Here is a 21,371-nt window from a genome sequence, read left to right as displayed (position 1 = left end):
TCCTGAACTATTTTGTATTCTGTACTTTTGTCCTGTGTGGCCAATGAAGTCTGTGTTTCATTAGCTTAGTAGCTGACCATTGTTTTGACAGAGTTTCCTTATATACCTGGATCCTAGAAAATAGAAAAGATACCCTCCCAGTTTTTGTGGATTGTCTCTGTCTTAGGGCATTCTGACCAACCTAGATAGCATATTCAAAAGCAGAGACATTACTTTGCCAGCAAAGGTCCGTCTAGTCAAGGCTATGGTTTTTCCTGTGGTCATGTATGGATGTGAGAGTTGGACCGTGAAGAAGGCTGAGAGTCGAAGAATTGTGCTTTTGAACTGTGGTGTTGGAGATGACTCTTGAGAGTCCCTTGGACTGCAAGGAGATCCAACCAGTCCATTCTGAAGGAGATCAGCCCTGGGATTTCTTTGGAAGGAATGATGCTAAAGCTGAAACTCCAGTACTTTGGCCACCTCATGTGAAGAGTTGACTCATTGGAAAAGACTCTGATGCTGGAGGGATTGGGGGCAGGAGGAGAAGGGGATGACAGAGGATGAGATGGCTGGATGGCATCGCTGACTCAATGGACATGAGTCTGGGTGAACTCCGGGAGTTGGTGATGGACAGGGAGACTTGGCGAGCTGCGATTCATGGGGTCGCAAAGAGTCGAACACGACTGAGCGACTGAACTGAACTGAACTGAGGGCATCTATAACTCTGCCTTATCCTTAACTTCCTGTTTTGAGGAGCCTGAAGTTCAGCCATAGATGATAAACATGGTCTGCCACTTGTTATTTTTGACATTTAGAGATTCCTCAGGGGTAAATCTAACTGAAAGTGGTATTTTCAAAGCCAAGTTTCTTCAGAGGTTTGTCAGCAAAGCTTTAGAGTTGAAGGTTGTTGCATGGAAATGAGATCAACTTTGGGCCTTCGACATACTGTATTGGGCTTAGGTAATCTGTGGGGCTGGTTGGGGGACATGAGGACAATTCATGTGGAAGGGAGAATGGGACAGTCTGTGCATAAGGGAGGCTTTAATTTGAGTTTATGATGGTAGATTAGGGCTATGTAGTTCTCCTAGCTTCAGCTTTCTAGATAATTACATTGTTGCTAATATCTGCCAGTTCCATCTGAAAAGGACAGATTGATGCTGCTATTTTGACTCTTGGTTGGAGTGCTGTTTCTGTTCTCTAACTGGGTAAAATTTATTGCAAAAGGGAAATCTTTGATCTAGTTCAGGGTTACCAGGGCCTTGCATTTTGTCTTGTTTTAAAAAGCATGCCAATGATTAGTATTTTCTCTGCAGCATCATGGTGACATTAAATAATTAGAGAAGTTGAAAATATCCAGCCACTGGGAGCTGACTGGTTAAATAATGTATTTTATATCCCCATGTGGGATACTAGTCAAGTGCTAAAAATGAGATGTAAAAAGAGGACAAAAGTATATTGTCAGTAAAAAAACCAAGATGCATATAACATACATATAGATATCTACTTCTTTTCCAGGAGAAAATCATGTACATAAACGTATAAAGTGCTTGTGTGCTTACTCTGTCACTCTGCAGCGCCATGAACTGTACTCCACCAGGCTCCTCTGTCCATGGGATTTCCCAGGCAAGAATACTAGAGTGGGTTGCCACTTCCAACTCCAGGGGTTCTTTCTGACCCAGGGGTTGAACCTGCTAATGCCTATTAATAAGGTAATATTTTATTAAATCCTTATTATGTGCTAGCAGTATGCTTAGTACTTAACATACCCAAGTGATTTCATATAGTTCTGACAACAATGCTATGAGGTAGGTAATTATTTAACCCCCTTTAAAAGATGAGGAAACAGCACCCTTAAGAGGGTAAGAAACCCACCCTAGGGTGCTAGAGGATTAGAGGCAAAACAGGACCCCAGCCCTGAAGCCTGCACTCCTAACCACTGTGTTCTGTGCACTTTTTGTTAACATTCATCTGCTGAAAGAGTATATGGTGGCCTAGTCTTTAGTAGGAATGTCATACGAGACTCATATAAAGTGGATTCTCAACTAGGTGCGTTCCAGATCCCTCCCTCCCTCTGAGTGTGTGTCCAGGCTGCAGAACCCTCCTGCATATGTTTCTGAAGTGCCACTTCCCTGGACAGGACATTGTCCCTTCCACTTCCATTCACTCCCCCTCACCCACCCCCTGCCTCTTTACCCCATGATGCTATTATTCACTTTGGAATTCAGAGGGCAATTAGACTGCTTTGTTTTATGACTTCTTGCTAGCTGTAGGAGTCTGGATGCACATCTTGCTCTTAAAGCGTCTTTAGAGCATAATGACTATCGTTGTTAACTGGTAGTGTAATCCAGGTCTACAGTTCACATTAAACATTAGCTCATATTGCCTCCAGGTTTGAAACCAATGTACCCAGAAGAAATTGACAAAGGGACAATGATGTTGAAATATTTTAAGTGCAAACAGGATTCCTGTGTGTTGACAGGGACAAGGCCATGTTGTCTAAAGTCCCTATTTTGATTCCTAATTTTCCATTCCTTTACCAGTGGCCTTTTCCTCTCTGGACATTCTGCAATCTTGTGACTAAGCATTCCCGCTCCCTCTTTGTGAAATGCCTCTGATTGAATGTGTATATATAAAATCTCTTACTTTATCCCAGCAGAGGTGACTTTAATATGGAGGGATGGTACTGCCACTGTTGACCAGTTGAAAAACTCAGCATTTGGAGCACTGGAAATTTTTTTTTAAATGTTCATCTTCTAAGTAAAGAGGGAATTCGGTTGCCAGAATTATTAGTTCATACAACTGTGTTCTACTTTTTGCTTCCCACAGAGCACTGTTTGGTGCATGAGGTTTTGGTTGATTACGTTTTATTGCATTCTAGTGGGAACCAGTTTCTCCACCCATTCTCACTCTCTGTGCTTTCAATTCCCTTTTGTTCCTTGGGCCAAAGGATGCAGCTAGATCTGAGAGCTGGAGAGAGTGAAGTAAAAGATGCTGGCATTAAATGCAAGAGTTGGTTCAGTATATATTCCTGTCTACTTCTTTTCTTGGTCAAAGCAAAAATAATGCAGGCATCTTGCGAGAAGGATGTTTATCAAGTGTATAGGACCTAATGTGTAGATGCTTAGTTTATTATATGGAAGGTTTGGGAAACTGGAGTCTGATAATCAATTTCCCTATAACGAATCTGCCTCTCAGGATTTTTTTTTTCCCCAAAAAATCATTGTTCTCCATAGCCTATCCAGATAGTTTTTAACATCTTGCTTGTTAATGTGACTGCCAGCATCTTAGAGAAGTTGACAGTTTATGTGATTTCTATTAGCAGAAAAAAGTGGGCTCAAAAGCTTTTTCTGTAAATGAATCTATTGTTGAATGTCTAAACTGACTCAGAATACAGGTGCATGCTCTGAGAAGGTAGAAGAAGGGGAAGAGCCCAATCCAGACAAGGTATGTTGTGGGGGGAGGCAGGGAACCCAGAAGTAATGGCCAGCCACCCTGTGCTGTGATCTCAGCCTAAACCATATCCCTGGGAAGGAGTTTTTTACTTCCTATTTGTATCCCTGGGCAACCACAGACCCCCACCTCCTACGTGGGATGTTAGCCTTGGAGCACTGAGGAGATGAGCTGCAGAGCTAAAGCAAAGTCCCAGAGGAGCTTCAGTTCTGCAGAATCTATGCAGCCTTCTTTGCCATACATTGATCACACGCTTAGGGCTTGGGAGATGAGAGCTGAGGGCTGAAATTCCTCAAGGTAAGAAGACCCCCTCTCCCAGAAAATGAACTCCTCCAGTTTTTTCACATGATTATTCAAGTACTTTCACTTTCCCATATATAGGAGTCCCTCAGGAGCAAGCTCTGACCAGTCAGAGGGAGTGACACATTGCTCTCCAGTCCCTCCTCCTCACCCATCCGCACCTTTACTCTCACGTGCTGGCGGGCACTTACGCAGAAGTGAGCCCCGTGGCTCTGCCAAAGACGAGCCTGTTGGGTTTAAAGGAGGAAAATTAAAAAAACCTTAGGCCAGGTCCCAGCATTAAAATTGTTACCTTGAAGAAGCTGAGTGGAGAAGTGTGAAGAGATGAATGGACCAGTGGATGGCTTGTGTGATCATTCTCTAAGTGAGGAAGGAGCATTCATGTTCACATCGGAATCTGTAGGAGAGGGGCACCCGGGTAAGTAGGTGGTCCTGGACAGATGGCAGCCTATACGGGGTAGGGGGCTGTTACTGGAGGCCTGGAAAACAATGTGCGTAAATTACTACAAAGAATCTCAAGAAGAACAATACGCAATCTTTTTTATTTTATTAATTTGCAGTTTTGTAAAACATTCACTTGTTATGCAAATAATAGACTGTAAGTTAATGAAGCCAAGGGTCTGTGCTGCTGCCCACCACCAGCGTTTTCTTGGGGCTACAATAGAGAATATATGGTTAGTTGGATAAACATATTGTATGTGTAGAATGTATCATCAGGTATTCACTTTGTACAGAGTTTTGTTTTGTTTTTTTGGTAAAGCTTTTTTTTTTTTTTATCAATGAGCAGCTTAAGTCAACAGAGAATGTTCCCACAAACAAGACCACGGGTCACTAAGTTTCAAATGTAAAGCATGTAGAGTTTAGAAATGAACAGCAGTGCATTCTAATAGGGGCTGAGACAGATCTCGAGATCCTGAAAGAAAATTCCAGCATTTATTTTTTTTGATCTCTGAGAAGTGTGACGTGGAGAAATGAGAGAGGCTTCCGTGAAGACCACGATGGGAGCCTACAGTTTCTGGGACAGTGGTTCTCAGACTTCAGGGTGCATCACCATCACCCAGTGGGCTTGTTAGAACACAGAGTGCTGGGCCCCACCCCCAGAGTTCCTGATTTAATACGTCTTGGGTGAGGCTCAAGAATTTGTGTTCTGAAGAAGTTCCCAGGCAATGCTGATACTGCTGATGTGGGAGCCACACTCTGCAAACCACTGATCTAGGAGAACCCTGGGGGTTCACTGATTTATGTATTTAAGCACCTCTTCAAAATTCACCAGACTACTTGAACTTTTTGGTGACTTATCATCACCGAGTTTAACTTTCTTTCATCTTCCTCATCCTTGCTATTTCTCAAAGAGCTTTAATCTTCATACCTTGTAGCTCAGCTTTAGATGTCTCGGTGCACTGCCCCTTCCATATGCTTTAGCCACTGGTTCTCAAATGGGGAAAGTTTTGCAACCCTTTTCCCCTAAGGGCATTTTGTAAGATCTGGAAACATTTTTTGGTTGTTACAGCTATTCCAGGGGGTCGAGGCATGGCCTGATACTGGCAGTCAGTGGAGAGAGGCCAGGTGTGCTTCTAAACACAAGACCATCCCCCACAACAAAGAAATTTTCCAGCCCCAAATGCCAGTAGTGCTGCTGAGAAATCTTGGCTTAAACTGAATGTTGTTTGTAGCTTAGCTCATTTCAATGTGAACAGCATCTTTCATTCTGCATGACTTTATAAGGGTTTCTAGGTTTACTGTACTCGTAGTCTCAGATTCACTGCTATGTCTGATGTATTTTGGACAGCGCCATGACTTATGCAGGCCATCTACAGGTCAGAAAATGGCCATATATAGAATGTGCTCCACGTGGAGGAAGTGGGTGCTTTTTCAGACAGTGGCCAGTGGTCCCACTGTACACACAGCTATGTGCTCAGTGGGCAGAGAATGAAAATTCCAGTCAATTGACTATTCTGTCTGCTTAAGGGCAGCCCTTCAATTTGTCTGATTTAGCTTACCACTGTACATTAGCTGTCCATGTAAAACAGTTTTCTTGGTGGTTTTCTTCTTGTCATTCCAGTGCTGAATTCCTCTCCATCAGCAAGACAGAATTAATGCTTCCTTTTCAACTTCCAAGAAAACTATTAGCTATCTTAAGGCTACTAAGTGATATTGATAGAAAATTTGAAAGCCTTAAACAGTTGAGAAAGGACCTCCTAAGGCATTATCTTAATCTATGCAGCTATCTCAGTACCCTTGCTCAACTCCAGCTTATCCCTAATATCCCAATCCCATTTCCCTGTGTGCACTGGAAACATGTGACCTGTGTCCGCTGAGCGAGCAGAGTCATCCATGGTCAGCGTGTGAGTGGCTCCTAGGAGTCCTGATGGCTGGGTCTAAAGTGATATTTGAGCAGCAGGAGGCCTTTACTGGTAGGTGGTTGCAGAGGCATGAACTCAGGCAAACCTTGATTTATAACCAGGATCAGCAGGGAGATGGAAAAACTCAAATATATATTTAGTAGCAGCTTCTGAAGGAAAGATTAGAGAATTAACCTTCAGATTAACATGTTAACTACAGAATTTCATATGCACTTTCAAAATCAGAAGTGCTTGATTCTGAGCCTGCATTCTTAATTTAAAAACCTAGAAAATGACAAAAGGGACACAAGGAAATTTGAGAGGTGATGGATGTTTATTAAATCTTGATTGAGGTGGTGGTAACACAAGTATGTACATATGACCAAACTTGCCAAATTTACATACATTAATTATATGCAATTTTTTGTATACCAATTATACTCCAATGAGTCTGGGAAAAATCTTAGTAACTTGCTAAGAGTGGACTCTGTGGGTATTTTGAACACTAAACAAGATGTAATATGTGCAAATAGACATCACTTTTATTTCTGAGTTTGTAAACATTGGCAGTACACATAACTCCAGAGCAGGAGTGGATTTCTCCACAGCATCTACATGCTCAACCACGAGGAGTCCTTTTTAAATTATATATTTTGGCTGCTCTGGGTCTTCGTTGCTGTGCATGGGCTTCCTCTAGATGCAGTGAGGGGGGCTGCTCTCTAGTTGCAGTGTGCGGACTTCTCACTGTGGTGGTTTCTCTCGTGGAGCACGGGCTCTAGGCACAGGGGCTCAGCAGTTGCCACACCCCGGTTGTTCCAGCATGTGAGATCTTCCTGGACCAGGGATTGAACCTATGTCCCCTGCATCAACAGGCAGATTCTTAACTACTGGATCACTAGGGAAATCCCATTGACCATGGGGAATATTTAAGGCAAATCATAGAAGAATAAGATGAAGTACCAGCCCATGTTGAACTTTTCTCAGTCCCGCCTTGATGAGGAGGTCAGACCCAGCTGCTGGGACATCTGGCTTTCAGGAGGCTGAGTGATGGTGGGGAGGATCTCAGAAAGGCTTGTGGAAGTGTTCTGCACAACAGTGGCAGTGATGTGTGGAGGTTCTCTTGCAGGAGTCTTACAGGTGGAGTCATGGAAGTGGGCGTGGCTTTATGCACGGTGCTCTGTAGCTGCTGGGACCAGCCGTACTGTGCATCTACCTGATCTGTCCTCTTCTACCTGCGGCACCTAATCTCACTGACATCATTAGTGTTTTACATTCTGTTTCTAGGACTTTGCTTGATGTTAGAATTTAAGGAAATATGCTGAGGAATGAGATATTTCTGTGTGTATATCTTAGTTCCTTGCACATCTATATCTATTATTTATTTAGATATAGTTAGATATTCCTATAAATCTAGTTTTCTATGAATAGATACTTTTTAATTGGAAGACTATACGTGTGTGTATATGTGAGTTACTATAGACTCTTGTAACTGGCTTTGGAATATACTTTTCTTTTAGGGAATTCTATGACTTTATATAATATACATCATCCAAAATTAAGGCAAAAGTGGGAAGAAATAAAAGTTCCAAAAATTTACAATTTCTTATACTTTAAAAGTGTCCTCTTGGGTAGACTTAATGTGTAAATTGACAAAATATCTAATTATTTTAACATTTCAGTTTTTAGGCTTAACATGTTTATGAATTTTACTCATGTTCATTCTTGTCCAGATAAGATCTGTGACCAGATCAGTGATGCAGTGCTGGATGCCCATCTCAAGCAGGACCCCAATGCCAAGGTGGCCTGTGGTAAGAAATGCCTGACCCCTCCTACTGGAGACCTGAGTGGGCTCAAATTGAAACCTGTGCCCATGTTGAAGCCCTCGGCACAGCAGAGAACTGGGGACTTCAGGGCCTAGAGGGCCCCGGGGTGATAGGACTAGTCTCTTCAACTTTACAGAGGGATCTTGGGTATCCCTTGGCCAAGGTCAAGGGGTAGGAGTCCTGATGTGGAGACCAGAGCCCCAGTCTCCTCACAGTCAGCACCTTGTTTTGTCCAATACTCGGACCCACCCTTCCCTCTCCAGCACCACCCTAATCCTCAGACTGAGCGCTGTGGGGACCCGTGTCCCTCTAAGGGTGAACTTCACCCTGACATGTTTATAAATAACTTGCCTTGATTCTGTGCTCAGGACCCCATACCCTAAAGCCTGCAGTGGAGCTTTAGCAGTAAGGGGGCAAAAGAGGCCTCATGTATGCTGGCTGCATTCTTTATGACTACATACAGCCATTGTCTCGTTGTAATGCACACAGCAGTATTATGATTATTTTCATCCAGCAGCAGAGGCTGAATAAGCAGTTCAAGATCGGGCAAGTGGTAAGTGCGTGGTATAAAAACTTGGAATTCATGTGACCAGTTCTTTCCAAAGTGCAGTTCTCTGAGCAGCCTGTGAAGATGGTCAGAACTTGTGCTGGGCTGCACTGTCTGTTATCACCATGACTGTCCTTCTGGAGCCTGTTCCTGGAGTGGCCTCTTGTGCGGGTCTTTGTCAGCACTGTGAGAGGTCCAGGTGTGGAGCCCCTTAGCTCTGGCATGTGGCCACTAGCCTGCCTCTTTGCCTTCAGAGACGGTGTGTAAGACGGGCATGGTGCTTCTGTGCGGGGAGATCACCTCCGTGGCCATGGTGGATTACCAGCGTGTGGTGCGGGAAACCATCCAGCACATCGGCTACGATGACTCCGCCAAGGGTGAGGCCAGGGTCCCCGGGACGGAGCCCACCTAAGGCTCTCCACCTTCTGGAAGAGCAAATGCTTCTACCTCTAGGCCCACTTGCCAGGGTCCAGGCTCGCAAGCTCTGGCAACAGTATGGCAGCCCAGGCAGACTGGCCCTTGTCCATCTGTTGCTGACTCTGGTCTTGTTTATGGTCCTAACTTCTTAGAAGAGGAAAAAGCTCTGGGTCCAAGGGGCTGCCCTCTCTTGGGGACATGCTGTCTGCCAGGCGCTGGGGCAGATCTGTGTGTGTGTGTGTGTGTGTGTGTGTGTGTGTGTGTGTGTGTGTCTTCCTACCTAATTGTTGGAGGAACTCTGCTCAACTCCCTATGATGCAGATGAGGAAACTGAGGCTTAGAGATGTCAATAACTCATATAAAGTGGCACAATCAGTAAGTGGCTATCCACAGTTGGGATTGTGCTTTCTGCTAAGCTAGGCTACTCTTCCCCACATAGAGAAGAAGCTGACTCAGTCCAGTACAGGTGTCAAAAGCAGGTGGAAGAGACAGGCTGGTCCAGGGTGGCTCCAGTGCCAGGCAGTGTGGGAGCCTGCAACCCCAAGAAGAGGCCCAGGCACTGGCTGGAGTTGAGCAGGAGCCCTGTGATGAGGTGGGGGTGAGAACTGAGGGCCCTGAAGCAGACGCCTGCATGGTAGGAACAGGCAGGCTGGGAAGGAGCCCAGCCTGGAGGGCGTCAAAGGACAGGGCACGAGGGCCCGATTCTAGGGCTGGGGTACACTGGTCTGCTTATTGGTTGTTTGGGGTGGTATGTGGTATCGGCAGGCTGCAGTGACATGCACGTGTCTTTTATGTGAGAGAGGCCCTCTCTGTGTGAGGGCATAGACGCACAGGAGCTCGGTGCAGCCACCTACCTGCTGGCTTGCCCAAAGGACTCACCTGAGCATACAGAAATTTTGCGGATGTATCAAGAACCTCTGGGAAGAAGAAACCAGTGAGTACAGGCTGCTTCTCCCAGCCAGCACAAAGGGTGTTCACAGAGCAGGCACATTGTCCCAGAACAGCAGCTCCCTGCCACATTACTTTGCAAGCCTTCACCCTGTTCTGCCAAGAATAGCCAACTTATTATTTACTTATTCAACAGCAAACTTTGTTCTGCGTTTAGGTAGCAGGAAAGTTGTTTCCCCAGGGGTGTCACATCCCCTAGAAGAGAGAAGCAGGAGTGGGCCCAGCTCTTACTGTCAGCACGCCTGCACCAAGGGAACTGGCAGGCTGCGGGCTGGGCTGCAGTCACAAGGCCCCCGTGCTAGAGGCCCCCACTGCTCTTTGCTGCAGAGTTGACCTTTCTAAGGCCTCCTCCTCTCCCCTTAGTGCCCTGAACTGTTTTCCCAAGTGACTTGGAGCCTTTCATTACGTCTCAGCACTGAGATTTATTATTTAGACAGGAAGTGTAAGGTAAAATGGGGATTTGGTGAGTCCTTGGCGGCTGAAGGCTGTTCCCTGGTTTGTTTCAGAAGCCTTCACTAGGAATGGGGGCTGCAGAGGACAAGGTGGCCTGGCACTCCTGAGTAGAGGCACTGCCTGGCATTAAGTGGGATGCGGTACGAGACGCTCGGCAGCGAGTTGGCGGCAGAGTGTGCACTGAAGAGCTGGGGTGGGGGCCATTCGGGGGTGTTTACTGAGAGCTGGATGGGCTTGTGGAGGGGACGGGGGTCAGAGGAGGAGCTTTCTAGGCAGAGGGTCCCCGTGGAGGTGGAAAAGGAGGTTGTGTTTAAGCTGAACCTGAGTTTACTTTGGTTGAGGGCTCAGCTGGGAAAGCCTGGCTGGAGCTGAGCAGGTTCCAGTTTACTGCCTTTGGTGGTAGGTCTTCACTTGAAGCTTGTAGGTAAATAGTAGGTTGAACCTAGGGGTATTTTTGTGGTTTTATTTGTTTTAGTCAGCCCATCTGGCCACATGGGTGGGAGAACAGCTTGGGAGAGGGTGGCAGTCACTGTGTCGCTGATACTTGACTTTGTGGTGCATTTTGGCTCCTCATTCATATCCATCCTGTAGCTGAGCCCAGCAAGATGGGGAAAACCACTTTGGGAAGAGTGTGCAGTCTGCCTAGTGGCTCCCTCGTGGGGCTTCTTGGCCTGAGCTGCTGCTACCCAAGATGTCTGTGTCCCAGGCCCCTGCCCACTGTCCCCAGCCCTGGCCAGGCAGGAGGAGGGGACTTAGCTCCATCTCTGTGCTTGAGCTTTGGGTATAGGCTGGCAGGGGCCTCGGCCTCCAGAGGTGTGGTTTTTCCATTTTGCTCCAGGCCCTGTGCGCACCTTGGGCTCAGAGCACTCTGACTCGGGAGTGTCTCTGGATGGTCCACGTGCACCTATTATTCAGTATATTTGATACTTGGGTTTGGTGTATGTTTTTGATACTTGGGCTCTGACAGGCAGTGTTGGAAGGGCCCTTGATGTTCACTTAGTGCAGTGATTTTCAACCTCAGGGAGAGCCTAAGGGGGCAGGCCCTTGGTCATCCACCGCCCTTCTACCAGAGCAGCCGTAATTGTTATCTGGTTTTCATACTGCCATTCTGTGTAGGGTATATATTTTTAATTGAGGTGTAGTTTAATACGTTGTGGAGGGTTTTTGTTTTGACTAAAGAGTTCCATGTGATAGGATGAGAAGGATACTGACATTCCCCATCCTAGGCCTCAGTTCCGAGCCTAGACTGATGGCAGAGACCACCCACCCCAACACTAAATGCCCTCTTGGGTGCCAAGCAGCCCCCAGGAGCTCCAGCCCACCTCTGCTTAGGCCTGCTCTCCTTGTGCCCAGGCTTTGACTTTAAGACCTGCAACGTGCTGGTGGCTTTGGAGCAGCAGTCCCCGGATATCGCCCAGTGTGTCCACCTGGACAGAAATGAAGAGGATGTCGGTGCCGGAGATCAGGTCACTAAACGCTAAGCGTGGGCACCACATCAGAACAGCAGTGGAGTGTGCTCTGTGTCACAGGGCTGGCTGTTCATGTGTGATGGTCTGAGTGCGCTGTGGGGCGGAGCTCCCCCGCCCCCATGTCTGGAGTCACACAGCCCAGCTGGAGGGCAGGATGGGTTGGGAATGCCCGGTGTGGCCTGTCTCCCTACCTAGAGTGTTGGGTTTGGGGACCCTGTCGTCCCCTCCACAAATACCCAGTATAAAAGTCATATGCCTGGGAGGGTGGAGGGCCAGCGGGGCTTTAGATCTGAAGAGAGTTGTCACCTGTAGTCTGAAATGGGTGTCTGCTACAGGGGCTGATGTTTGGCTATGCCACGGATGAGACGGAGGAGTGCATGCCCCTCACCATCATGCTGGCGCACAGGCTCAATGCCCGCATGGCAGAGCTGCGGCGCTCAGGGCAGCTGCCCTGGCTGCGGCCGGACTCCAAGACGCAGGTGAGCCCCTGCTCTCTGACGCCCTGCAGGGCTCCAGAAATGCACCCCAAACAAACCCCTTTCTCTTGATTCTGGTCATATGTTAAGATCAAAATGTTCTGTCTGGGCACTCAAAGAATTGTTGAATCTGAAAAGAATTATTTATTTGAAAAATCTTCTGCTCCAGATAAATCTTTTCTTTTCTCCCCTGATCCGCCAACATTTTAGTATGAAAAAGTTTTAAATACAAGAAAAATGAACAGTTCTAGATTTTTGGGAGGCGGGACTTAGCATATGTTTACTCTGGTAATATGATTCCCCAGTTCCTACCACAAACCTTCGTAACTGGTTTCCGACTTTTGGCCACTGCCTGTCAGGTCTCCATGTCTTGCGCAAAGCTTGAATACCCCATGAACAAGCGCTGTGTGTAGCTCGCTGCAGCCCTTTTGCTTTGCTTCTCACAGAAAGGATTTACCTTTGCTGATCCTGATGCTCTGTTGCCAGTGGCCCTGACCCCGTGTTCCCTGCAGTGATGAAATGCGCACTGAATCCGGATTTGAGAGCTGGCAGTAATGCAAATGCTGGCACATGCCGAGGCCTCTGCCTGCCTTCACTCTCCACATCCTGACAACCCTGATGGCCCCTTTCCTCGGAGCTCCTTTCCCAACTCTACTTCCGCACTCCAGTGGGGTCTGGACACTTGCTTCTACATTCTCTTTCCTCCTGCCCACACTTGTGGGTTATTTTCACGTCTGCACACTTGGTTTCCATATCTTCCACCTGCAGGTCTATCTGAATCACCAGCCCCCATTTCTCACTCATCCTGCAAACACATGGGCCCCAGGAGTGCTCCTCAGCTAAAGGGGTTTCATGGAGCCCACCTTTCCCTGGCCCTCTCTGTCTCCACTCTATCTGGGTTACTCTTTTCCCTATGGAACATCCCTTCTTCTCTGGCCCCTTTTCCCAGGCCAGGCTTGGCTATGTCCTCCTAAAGGCTCTCTCTGCCTGGAAACTTCAGTTAATTTGCTTTGGACTTCACTTCTAATTTCCTTATATCTGCTCAGAACCATCTACAACTTTCTACTTCCTACTTGAGGCGAGAGGAGTACCCATTTGTTATTCTGGCATTTGGCAGGCATTTACAGGTCTTCTAGCTTTTCCTTCCTCGATCCCCACCCCAGTCTTTGCTCAATCCATATGCTTTCACTCACATTCCCTTCGTTTCCCAGTGCTTTGCACCTGTGTGCTCACCCCTTACTTTCCTTGGAATCTTTCTCTGGTCCCCACCTGTCCTTCAGTGGCCAGCCTGGTTTCTGCCTCCTTCTGGTCTCCCCTGATCACTCTCAAACGGGACGTCTTCTTATCCTGCACTTGGAATTTGGCTCATGTGGTTTTATAGTTCAGCACGGTGCTTGTGACTCTGCCACATTACTCCCCAGGTGTCAGGCTGCCCATGATGGAGGTTGCATATTGGCTGTACCTGGAGCAACAGAGTGTCTCTGTGGCCTAAAGGAAGCCCTTGGGACTTCAGGTGTTATCCACATGACCCCCACACTGGGAAGTGGGATCATGAGCATCACTCAGGTGATCTTCAAGGTGGTGGGCAGAAGAGCTGAAATATGTAGGTTGTGATGGTAGCAAAAGAAAGGAGCCTGCCCTGCCTGCTAAGTTCTGTGCCAGAGCTATGTGGGGATGGGGAAGAAGGGTGGAGAAATCCTAGAACACAGATGAGAAGAAGTAAGTGGAGTGGCTCAGATTTCCTTCTCTCTCCATGAGGGTGAGCACTGGAGGGTTCACACATCAGATTCCCTGAAATAGCAAAGGCCTCCTGTGTCTGCTTAGTAATAGGAGGTTTCCGAGTCCAGAGGGCAGTGAGGGAGGGAGGGGAAGACGGGCCCTTCCAGGCCTTCCCTTCTTGCAAGGAGACACTGAATTCTCTTATAAATGTCCCCCGCCGACCTCCTGCTACCCTGGGAGGGGTGCCGTGCCAGGATCGATGTCTGGGCCTTCTCGTCTACTGGTCAAGGATTTTAGCCACCTGCCCCTGGTGTTCACTGTGAACAGAATGAGCCTTTCCACCTGAACAAATTTTTGCTGCTGATAACTAAGAGCGGAGTGGCAGTACAAATGGCTATTTTTGTACCTGGCCAGGGCTGTGTTTTCCGTGGCCTACTTTTCTCCACATCTTGCTGACATGATGAGATAAGCACAACGCATGGGGCCCTTCGCTCAGCCACAGCTCTGCTTGGGGTTTGCGGCGGAGTGGGGGAGCCCAGGAGCAGTGGAGATGGACCTCAGCAGCAACTCAGGAAGTGAGCCTTCTCTGAAGGCCTCCCCTCTGGAGCTCCCAACCCCCCAACTCCAGCTTCCTCTCCCAGGTCCGGGAGTGCACGCAGCCCAGCAGGAAAGGTTCTGTGCTCTGTACACAGCTGGTGCGCATGTGCCCATCGCCCTAGGATCAAGCCTTGTGCAGCCAGGGCTCTGTCTCTTCCTTTTTCTGGACCCCACCCTATTGTTCTTTGGACCAGGCAGGACATAGGGTTTGATGGATATCGAAGGGGTCTTTGCCTTAGGCAGAGCCCCAGGGAGACCCCGTTTGCTGCCTGCAGTCCTATCAAGGCCCTTGGGGTGGGAGCAGCCTGTGCCTGCTGGCCAACATCCCTGCCAGGGCCATCTGGTGTAGCTGCACTCCTGCAGGCCCCATAGCCCCTCTGGGCACTGTTCTTGTGGGTCCACACTGCCTTGGGTAGCAGTGGGGCCTGGGGCTCCAGTACTGAGGGTCTTGGGTGACAGCCTTCTGCTGGGCAGAGCCCAGTTACCAGGCTGCACAGTTCCAGGTCACAGCCCACCTTTGCTGGCTGTGTGATCTTGACCGAAGTATTTACATTCTGGAAGCCCATTTTCTCTCGTCTTTGAAATGGGGCTGGTAGCAACTTCTCACAGCATTTGGCATGCCTTGTAGCATAGAGTACACACTCAGTCAGTGCCAGCCTCTTTTTTTTCTTTTTCCAGCCTCATCTGCCTTCCTCACCACCTCCTTCCCTCTCACTCTGTGCGCAGTCCAAGGTGCGCAGGCTGGGACATGGGCTCTTTCCCTCCCTGGTGTGTTGGGAGAGGACAGGGTGCAGAAGCATTCTGTCTGTGCCGCCGTGGCAGTGACACAAGCTGTGGGAGCAGGCAGAACAGCGGCTGGCTCTTGGGCTTTTCACTGACTGGCCTGTGACTTCAAGGACGTTGTTATTCTTCGCAGAGCCTGATTTTTCTCGTTTGTAAAGTGGTGACAGTATCGGCCATCTTGCTGGGGTGGCTTCAGTATTCATCCGTAATGCATGAAACAGGCACAGAACTGCCCTACGCTGCGGGCAGAGAATCCCAGCTCTGTCCTGTGGCCAGCCCTGCAGGGGGGCTGCAGACAGGATCCTGCTCTCCTTGTGCCCTCGGCTTTTCCTTGCTTTTGCCCAAATACCCAGAGGCTGGCAACCCAGGCCTTGCTGCTGCCTCTTAGCTCAATCACCCTGGCTCAGGTCCCTCCACCAGACAAGGTCCCTGGGCACATATGTTTCCAGAGACCCTCCGTTGAGGAGCTGAGGCAGCGGGCCTGTGGTCTGTGGACTCCCGTGTTCCTTAGCAGAAGCCTGGGTGTCTTGCCTAGAGCCATGGAGGATCAAGACAGGTCTTTAGTGGAGGGATATTTGCTGGCACACAGGACCCTCTGAGACAGAGGGAGTCGTCTGCTGAGTCACAGAGGAAACTCTGCAACACCTGGGTCTCCAAAGTGGCACTGATTGTGGTCACGTGGAAATAGCTTGTGCCTCGTGCCTGATCAGCTCATGGCACCAGGCACCAGCTTTGGGGAGCCCTGTCCACCTCCTGGGCACCTGTGCCCGGCAGCGGAGTGTCCTGAGGTCGGGGCAGGACCTCACATTTCCTCCCACCCTGCCTCCCCCAGGTGACAGTGCAGTACACGCAGGACAACGGTGCGGTCATCCCTATGCGCGTCCACACCGTCGTCATCTCCGTGCAGCACAATGAAGACATAGCACTGGAGGACATGCGCAGAGCCCTGAAGGAGCAGGTGATCAGGGCTGTCGTGCCAGCACGGTACCTGGACGAGGACACCATCTACCACCTGCAGCCCAGTGGGCGCTTTGTCATCGGAGGCCCCCAGGTGCATCCCCGTCTCCGAATGAGCCCTGATTTTGCTTACATCCCCAGCACAAAGCCTGCAGGAGGTGGTGGCTTTGTGTGACTCGGCCCTGAGTGAGATATGAAGTCAGCTCGCTCTGTGTAGCCTGCTATGTGCCCTCAGTACAGGGGGATGGGGGACATGTCCTGGGAGGTTCCCAGCCAAGGGGCTAGCTAACTTTCCATCACAGGTTCTGAGCTTGCCCTGGTGGGCTTGCCCTGGTGGCACTTCCTGGGTCTTGGCCACATGTAACCTGCAGCTGTTGTGGGCACCAAGGTGGGGACACAGAGTGGCCCCCTCTCTCCTGTGCCACAGGCATGAGCAAGCAGAGAGTGGCCTAGCCCCTTGGAGAGGCTGCTGACCACTGCCAGGCATCTCTGCTGTGGACATGTTGCCACGTAACAGAGCTCTCGGGTGGGGTCCTAGGCCAGAGCGGCACAGAAACTCAGGGTGAATGGAAGTCCTGTATTTTCCTGCAGAACTTCTCAGGGCTTTGGCATGCTCAGGGCCTTGGCACGCTGCTTAGAACTGTGGATTTCTAAGAGGGGCTGGTGTTGTGGTGGTATAATATGCAGACTTTCCCCGCATCATTTAATATAGAGCCCCCTCAAACATCTCTGTGGACTGGCATTGCACGGAATAGACACCTGAGCAAACGGGGAATGATGTTTGCCAGGTGGCACCAGCTGGGGCTCCGCCCAGGGTATATTGGTCCCAGCACAGGTCCCTTCTGAACTCGGGTTTCTCCATTATAATCGACTCCTACAACGAAGGCTTGGTGAGTGGGCTGGGACGCCAGTGGCCCATCTGATGAGGGGCCTTTTTCTGACGAGGTTCCAGCTGCTGACCTGACTTCAATGACTACTCAGTGACTGAACTGGGATTAGAGCCCAGGGTTTCTGGCTGACTCTCAGCCAGGGGGGTCTTTGGAACACGCGCTCCTAGAAGCTTCAGAGACTGTCTCCAAGCCGTGGTCTAGTGGCCATGCCAGTGTTTCGGCCACCCCTCCCCCCACATCCGCCCTCCGTGTCTTCCTTTTCCTCCGCAGGGGGATGCCGGTGTCACTGGCCGAAAGATCATTGTGGACACCTATGGCGGCTGGGGGGCACACGGCGGAGGCGCCTTCTCTGGGAAGGACTACACCAAGGTGGACCGCTCGGCGGCGTACGCTGCCCGCTGGGTGGCCAAGTCCCTGGTGAAAGCAGGGCTCTGCAGGAGGGTGCTTGTGCAGGTGGGTGAAACCCCACCCTGCTCGCACCCCCACACCTGCCCTCAGTAGGGATGCACTGGCCTGGCGGAAGGCCCACACTGCTGGAGGACCATGACTGTGCCATGTTGGGTTTTGTGGCCACTGTCCTGCAAGTGGGAGTGGGACAGCAGAAGCCTTCAGGCAACAGGGCACGTGTGGAAACTGCAGCTGTGAAGTGGCGGGTGTTTCTAGGTAGACGAGGGCTGGGGGTAGGGAGAGTGTATTGGGCAGGGCCTGTGTGGTTTCAGCAGCCTCTCCCTGAGGACATCAAGGTCTCCGTGAGGGGCCTGTCCCTGACCCTGGGCTCTTCTGACAGGTGTCCTATGCCATTGGTGTGGCTGAGCCACTGTCTATTTCCATCTTCACCTATGGAACCTCCCAGAAGACAGAGAGAGAGCTGCTGGATGTGGTCAATAAGAACTTTGACCTTCGGCCTGGTGTTATCGTCAGGTAAAAGGGCCGCCCCTGCAGTTGGGCAAAGCCCTCTTTCCCCACCTGGTGCTTGCTTATTGGAAAGAGAATCAGAAGGAAGGATGTTCAGCCTCCCAGAAGCAGGAGAGGCTTCAAGTTCTTGGCGCAGCACAGTGTAAACCCCAAATGCAGAATGTCTAGTTTTCAGGTTGAAGGAGCCCAGCATTGACTTCAGGGGGCCCATCTTTGAGCAGGTGGGGGATCTTAGGAAGATAACTGCAAGACCGGATTGGGGGGAATTGAGTCAGCAAGTCTGGACCCAACTGCTCTCACTTCTAATGCCACCCCTGCTTCCTGGAGCTTGCGGTGTCGATGTTGGGCTGTGCCAGGTCAGTGGAGCAGAGTGTAGGCCAGAGTTCAAATCCTGATTCCTGGTGCGTCTGTCTGTCTGGTTGATCAGGCTGTCCCAGAACCCTGAGACTGTTTCTTAAGCGCCAGTGGCAGTCACCTTGTAAGGTGTGGCATGGCAGAGATAGGAAATTTAGGGAGAATTGCTCTTGAGTGATTAACACCCCACACACTCATAGTCTGTTAATTACTCCTGTGCCCCAAATTCAGGGAAAGACACTCCGCTCCTTTTCCATTAAAACTGACCCTTTGTTCTACTGAATGTGCAGGGACTTGGACTTGAAGAAGCCCATCTACCAGAAGACAGCATGCTACGGCCACTTCGGGAGGAGCGAGTTCCCTTGGGAAGTTCCCAAAGAGCTTGTGTTTTAGTGCTGGTGGGGGCCAGGCCTGGTGAGCCCTGGAGGCTTCAGGTGGGACAGAGCCATGCTCCTCTCCTCCAGGACCCCGACTCTCAGATCACCCACTGCCCCCTTCCTGGGCAGAGCCAGGCCCCTCTGACCTAGCAGGAGGAAGGGGGCCTTCTGGTGCCGGGGCTCAGATCTCCTCGTGAGGCCAGTCTCTATGTGTCCCTGCCTCACCCCCAGACCAAGGTGACGTGAATTTAGTGGAAATAGCACCCCTGTCGGAGGAAACCTGCCCACTCCCCTGCCCCCACAGCCTGGACCCTGAGCGGCCCTCCCTCCCTGGTGTGGGCTGGGAAGATCTCAGGGCTCCGTGAGGGTCTGGGTGTGCCGGGCCACCCTTCACGTCTGCAGCCATGTGGTCACCGTCCTGAGCCTGGGCCTTCCCACGGGCCCTCCCAGGCCATGCTTGTGGCAGGGATGACAGCAGCTAGCGTGTGAGAGACCGAGCTCATCACGGATCTCATTTCTTCTTCGCTGCAATACGATGAGGTGACACCTTGTGTTACGAGCATTTAAGGTGAGGAGGCTGAGCTAACTTTCACAGGGCCCACAGCTGCACGGGTCAGGGCCCAGACATGCATCTGGGATCTTTGAATTGTGAGCCCATACACCTTGACCCCTCACCCTCAGCACCGCCCCCCACCCCAATCTCATGCTAGAAACAGGTCTGAGTGAAAAGATGAGGCTGTGACCTCTGTCCTGAAGACCTGAGGTTGCTGGGAGTTAGGGGATTGAGTCCCTTGGAGACCCCTGAGCAGTGATCTACAGAGCCAAGACAAAACCAAAGGGATGTTTCCTTTGCCTCTGTAATTTCAGAAGATAGATCAGGGTGTGCTGGATATCCTGGCCCATGGGGCTGCGCTGGAGTTTGAAATTAAGAGGCACCTATGTTATCCCAGCCCCTGACTACTCAGGGACATGCAGGGTTGGGCCCATGGACTCCTCCGATGAGGGTCCAAGGCCAGTCCTGTCCCATATAGGGCTTCCTAGAGCAGAAGCAGCAGCTTGTCCCTTAAACAAGGGATGGAACCCTGTGTCCTCCACATGCTTCTCTCTCTCTGACCCCTTTCTCTCATTTCTCTCTCTTTTGTAACCCCTGCAATCTGAGTGCTGTTGGAATAAGTGGGTGAGCCTCTCAGATCCCCCTTCCAGAGAGGACAGCCCAAAGGCCTGAATTCAAATGTTAAATGGTGACTGAAGTGGCAAGTCTTGACTCCTAGAGGGAGCTAAGTTGGCTAAGATGTCATGAGGAGATTTCTGCCTTTGCCAGGTGGCCTCTGGGGCCAGGGCTACCCCTGAGGTCTTGGGTGATTCTTGGCACATTAGGGTCTTAGAAGCTATGCATTCTTTTGCTTTCCCTTCCATGGCCAGCACCTTCCTGTACTCCTTCCCCAACCTGGGCTTCTGATTGCTGCACTGCTACCTTATCCCCAGCTCCGCAGACCACAGGTTCAGGTAGGAGCCTGCACAGGTCCCCGGAGAATACTGGGGTCTGGCTTCTTCTTGTGGCACTCGGTGCCAGCTCCAGCTGAGATGCACAGCTCAGGAAGCCTCGTCTGGGCAGCAGACAGCCTGCACTGAACTGTAGGCCTGAAGCACAAAAACCTTTGGCTTTCTCTTTCCATCAGGGGAAAAGCAGCAGTTCAGGGCAGAAAAAGAAGCCCAGATGACCGTAAAAACCTAAAGCTGATGTGTGATATGGAAGCTCAGGAATCTCATAGGGCTCTGGTCACCTGGGAAGTCTCAAGTTCCTTTTCGGAGAGGGAGGCTTAGGTTTGCAGGTGGCTGAGTTCTTCTAACTTGGGCCATATTTGAAGTGAAAATTCAAAATTTTATACTTTCTGCACCCCCTGGGAGAAACAAGGTTTTCTTGGGTCAACACTGTTATATGAAACTCGAGTCTTTATTTGTTAATAATGCCTGCTAAGCCAGTGAATAAAAACTCGAGAAGCAACTACTCTATGCTTAGTTTCTGTCTCCAACTGCCGTAGACACCTCACCTCCAAGTAGCATTACCTCATCCACCCCCCAGCGAAGCGGCTGTCCTGCCCTCGGGTTACCCGGCGAAGCCTCTGCCATCCTGTCCACATGGGCTCCAGCGCCTCACTCCAGCTTGTGTGTTATCACTGCCTCACCTATTCATTCCACACCACACTGCGTGGAGGCGGGTGGACCCAGGAAACCCCCGTTACTCGTGGAGACCTTGAGGCAAACCGAAATGGGTTAGGACCCAGAGTGGCTGACAGGTGGCTTCCCCAGCCTTCAGGGTGTGCCCCTCGTCCTTGCCTGATTTCTTCTGCTTCCCCTTCCTACGTGTTGTCTACAATGTGCTTGGCACAAAGCAAGTGTTCAGGCAGTATTTGTCCATCGGTTCAGTGACTGAAGTCAGGTGAGGTGAGTGAGCCAAGGGGGTTGGTCAGCAGAGTTGGGAGTTTGGTCTGGGAGGTGGTGGTGAAGAAGGAGTTGGGGAATGAGAGGGGACTGGAAGAAATAGCAACCCAGCAGTGGGTGCCTGGGGTGAAAG

At 50.1% G+C, this 21,371-nt stretch overlaps 1 protein-coding gene across 1 annotated transcript; it reads left to right on the top strand.

Moving 5' to 3' along the window:
- Positions 1 to 3,837: 3,837 nt before the first annotated feature.
- On the top strand, positions 3,838 to 20,804 carry MAT1A (methionine adenosyltransferase 1A). Its single transcript, XM_006064768.4, has 9 exons — positions 3,838 to 4,147; positions 7,802 to 7,879; positions 8,696 to 8,818; positions 11,613 to 11,725; positions 12,064 to 12,207; positions 16,136 to 16,354; positions 17,421 to 17,603; positions 17,938 to 18,071; positions 18,710 to 20,804. Exons 1-9 carry the CDS (start codon positions 4,054 to 4,056, stop codon positions 18,810 to 18,812), a joined length of 1,191 nt encoding a protein of 396 aa, XP_006064830.1. The 5' UTR covers positions 3,838 to 4,053; the 3' UTR covers positions 18,813 to 20,804.
- The last annotated feature ends 567 nt before the right edge of the window (positions 20,805 to 21,371 follow it).

Source organism: Bubalus bubalis, chromosome 4, assembly GCF_019923935.1.
Source record: "Bubalus bubalis isolate 160015118507 breed Murrah chromosome 4, NDDB_SH_1, whole genome shotgun sequence".
Classification (NCBI taxonomy): domain Eukaryota; kingdom Metazoa; phylum Chordata; class Mammalia; order Artiodactyla; family Bovidae; genus Bubalus; species Bubalus bubalis.
This window is presented reverse-complemented; position numbering and strand designations above follow the sequence as displayed.

Excerpts from the sequence above, each read along its gene's own strand:
- MAT1A (XM_006064768.4), top strand. The coding sequence starts at position 4,054 with ATGAATGGACCAGTGGATGGCTTGTGTGATCATTCTCTAAGTGAGGAA. Across the intron at positions 8,819-11,612 it reads CTACGATGACTCCGCCAAGG|GCTTTGACTTTAAGACCTGC; the intron begins GTGAGGCCAGGG and ends CCTTGTGCCCAG. Across the intron at positions 18,072-18,709 it reads CGGCCTGGTGTTATCGTCAG|GGACTTGGACTTGAAGAAGC; the intron begins GTAAAAGGGCCG and ends CTGAATGTGCAG.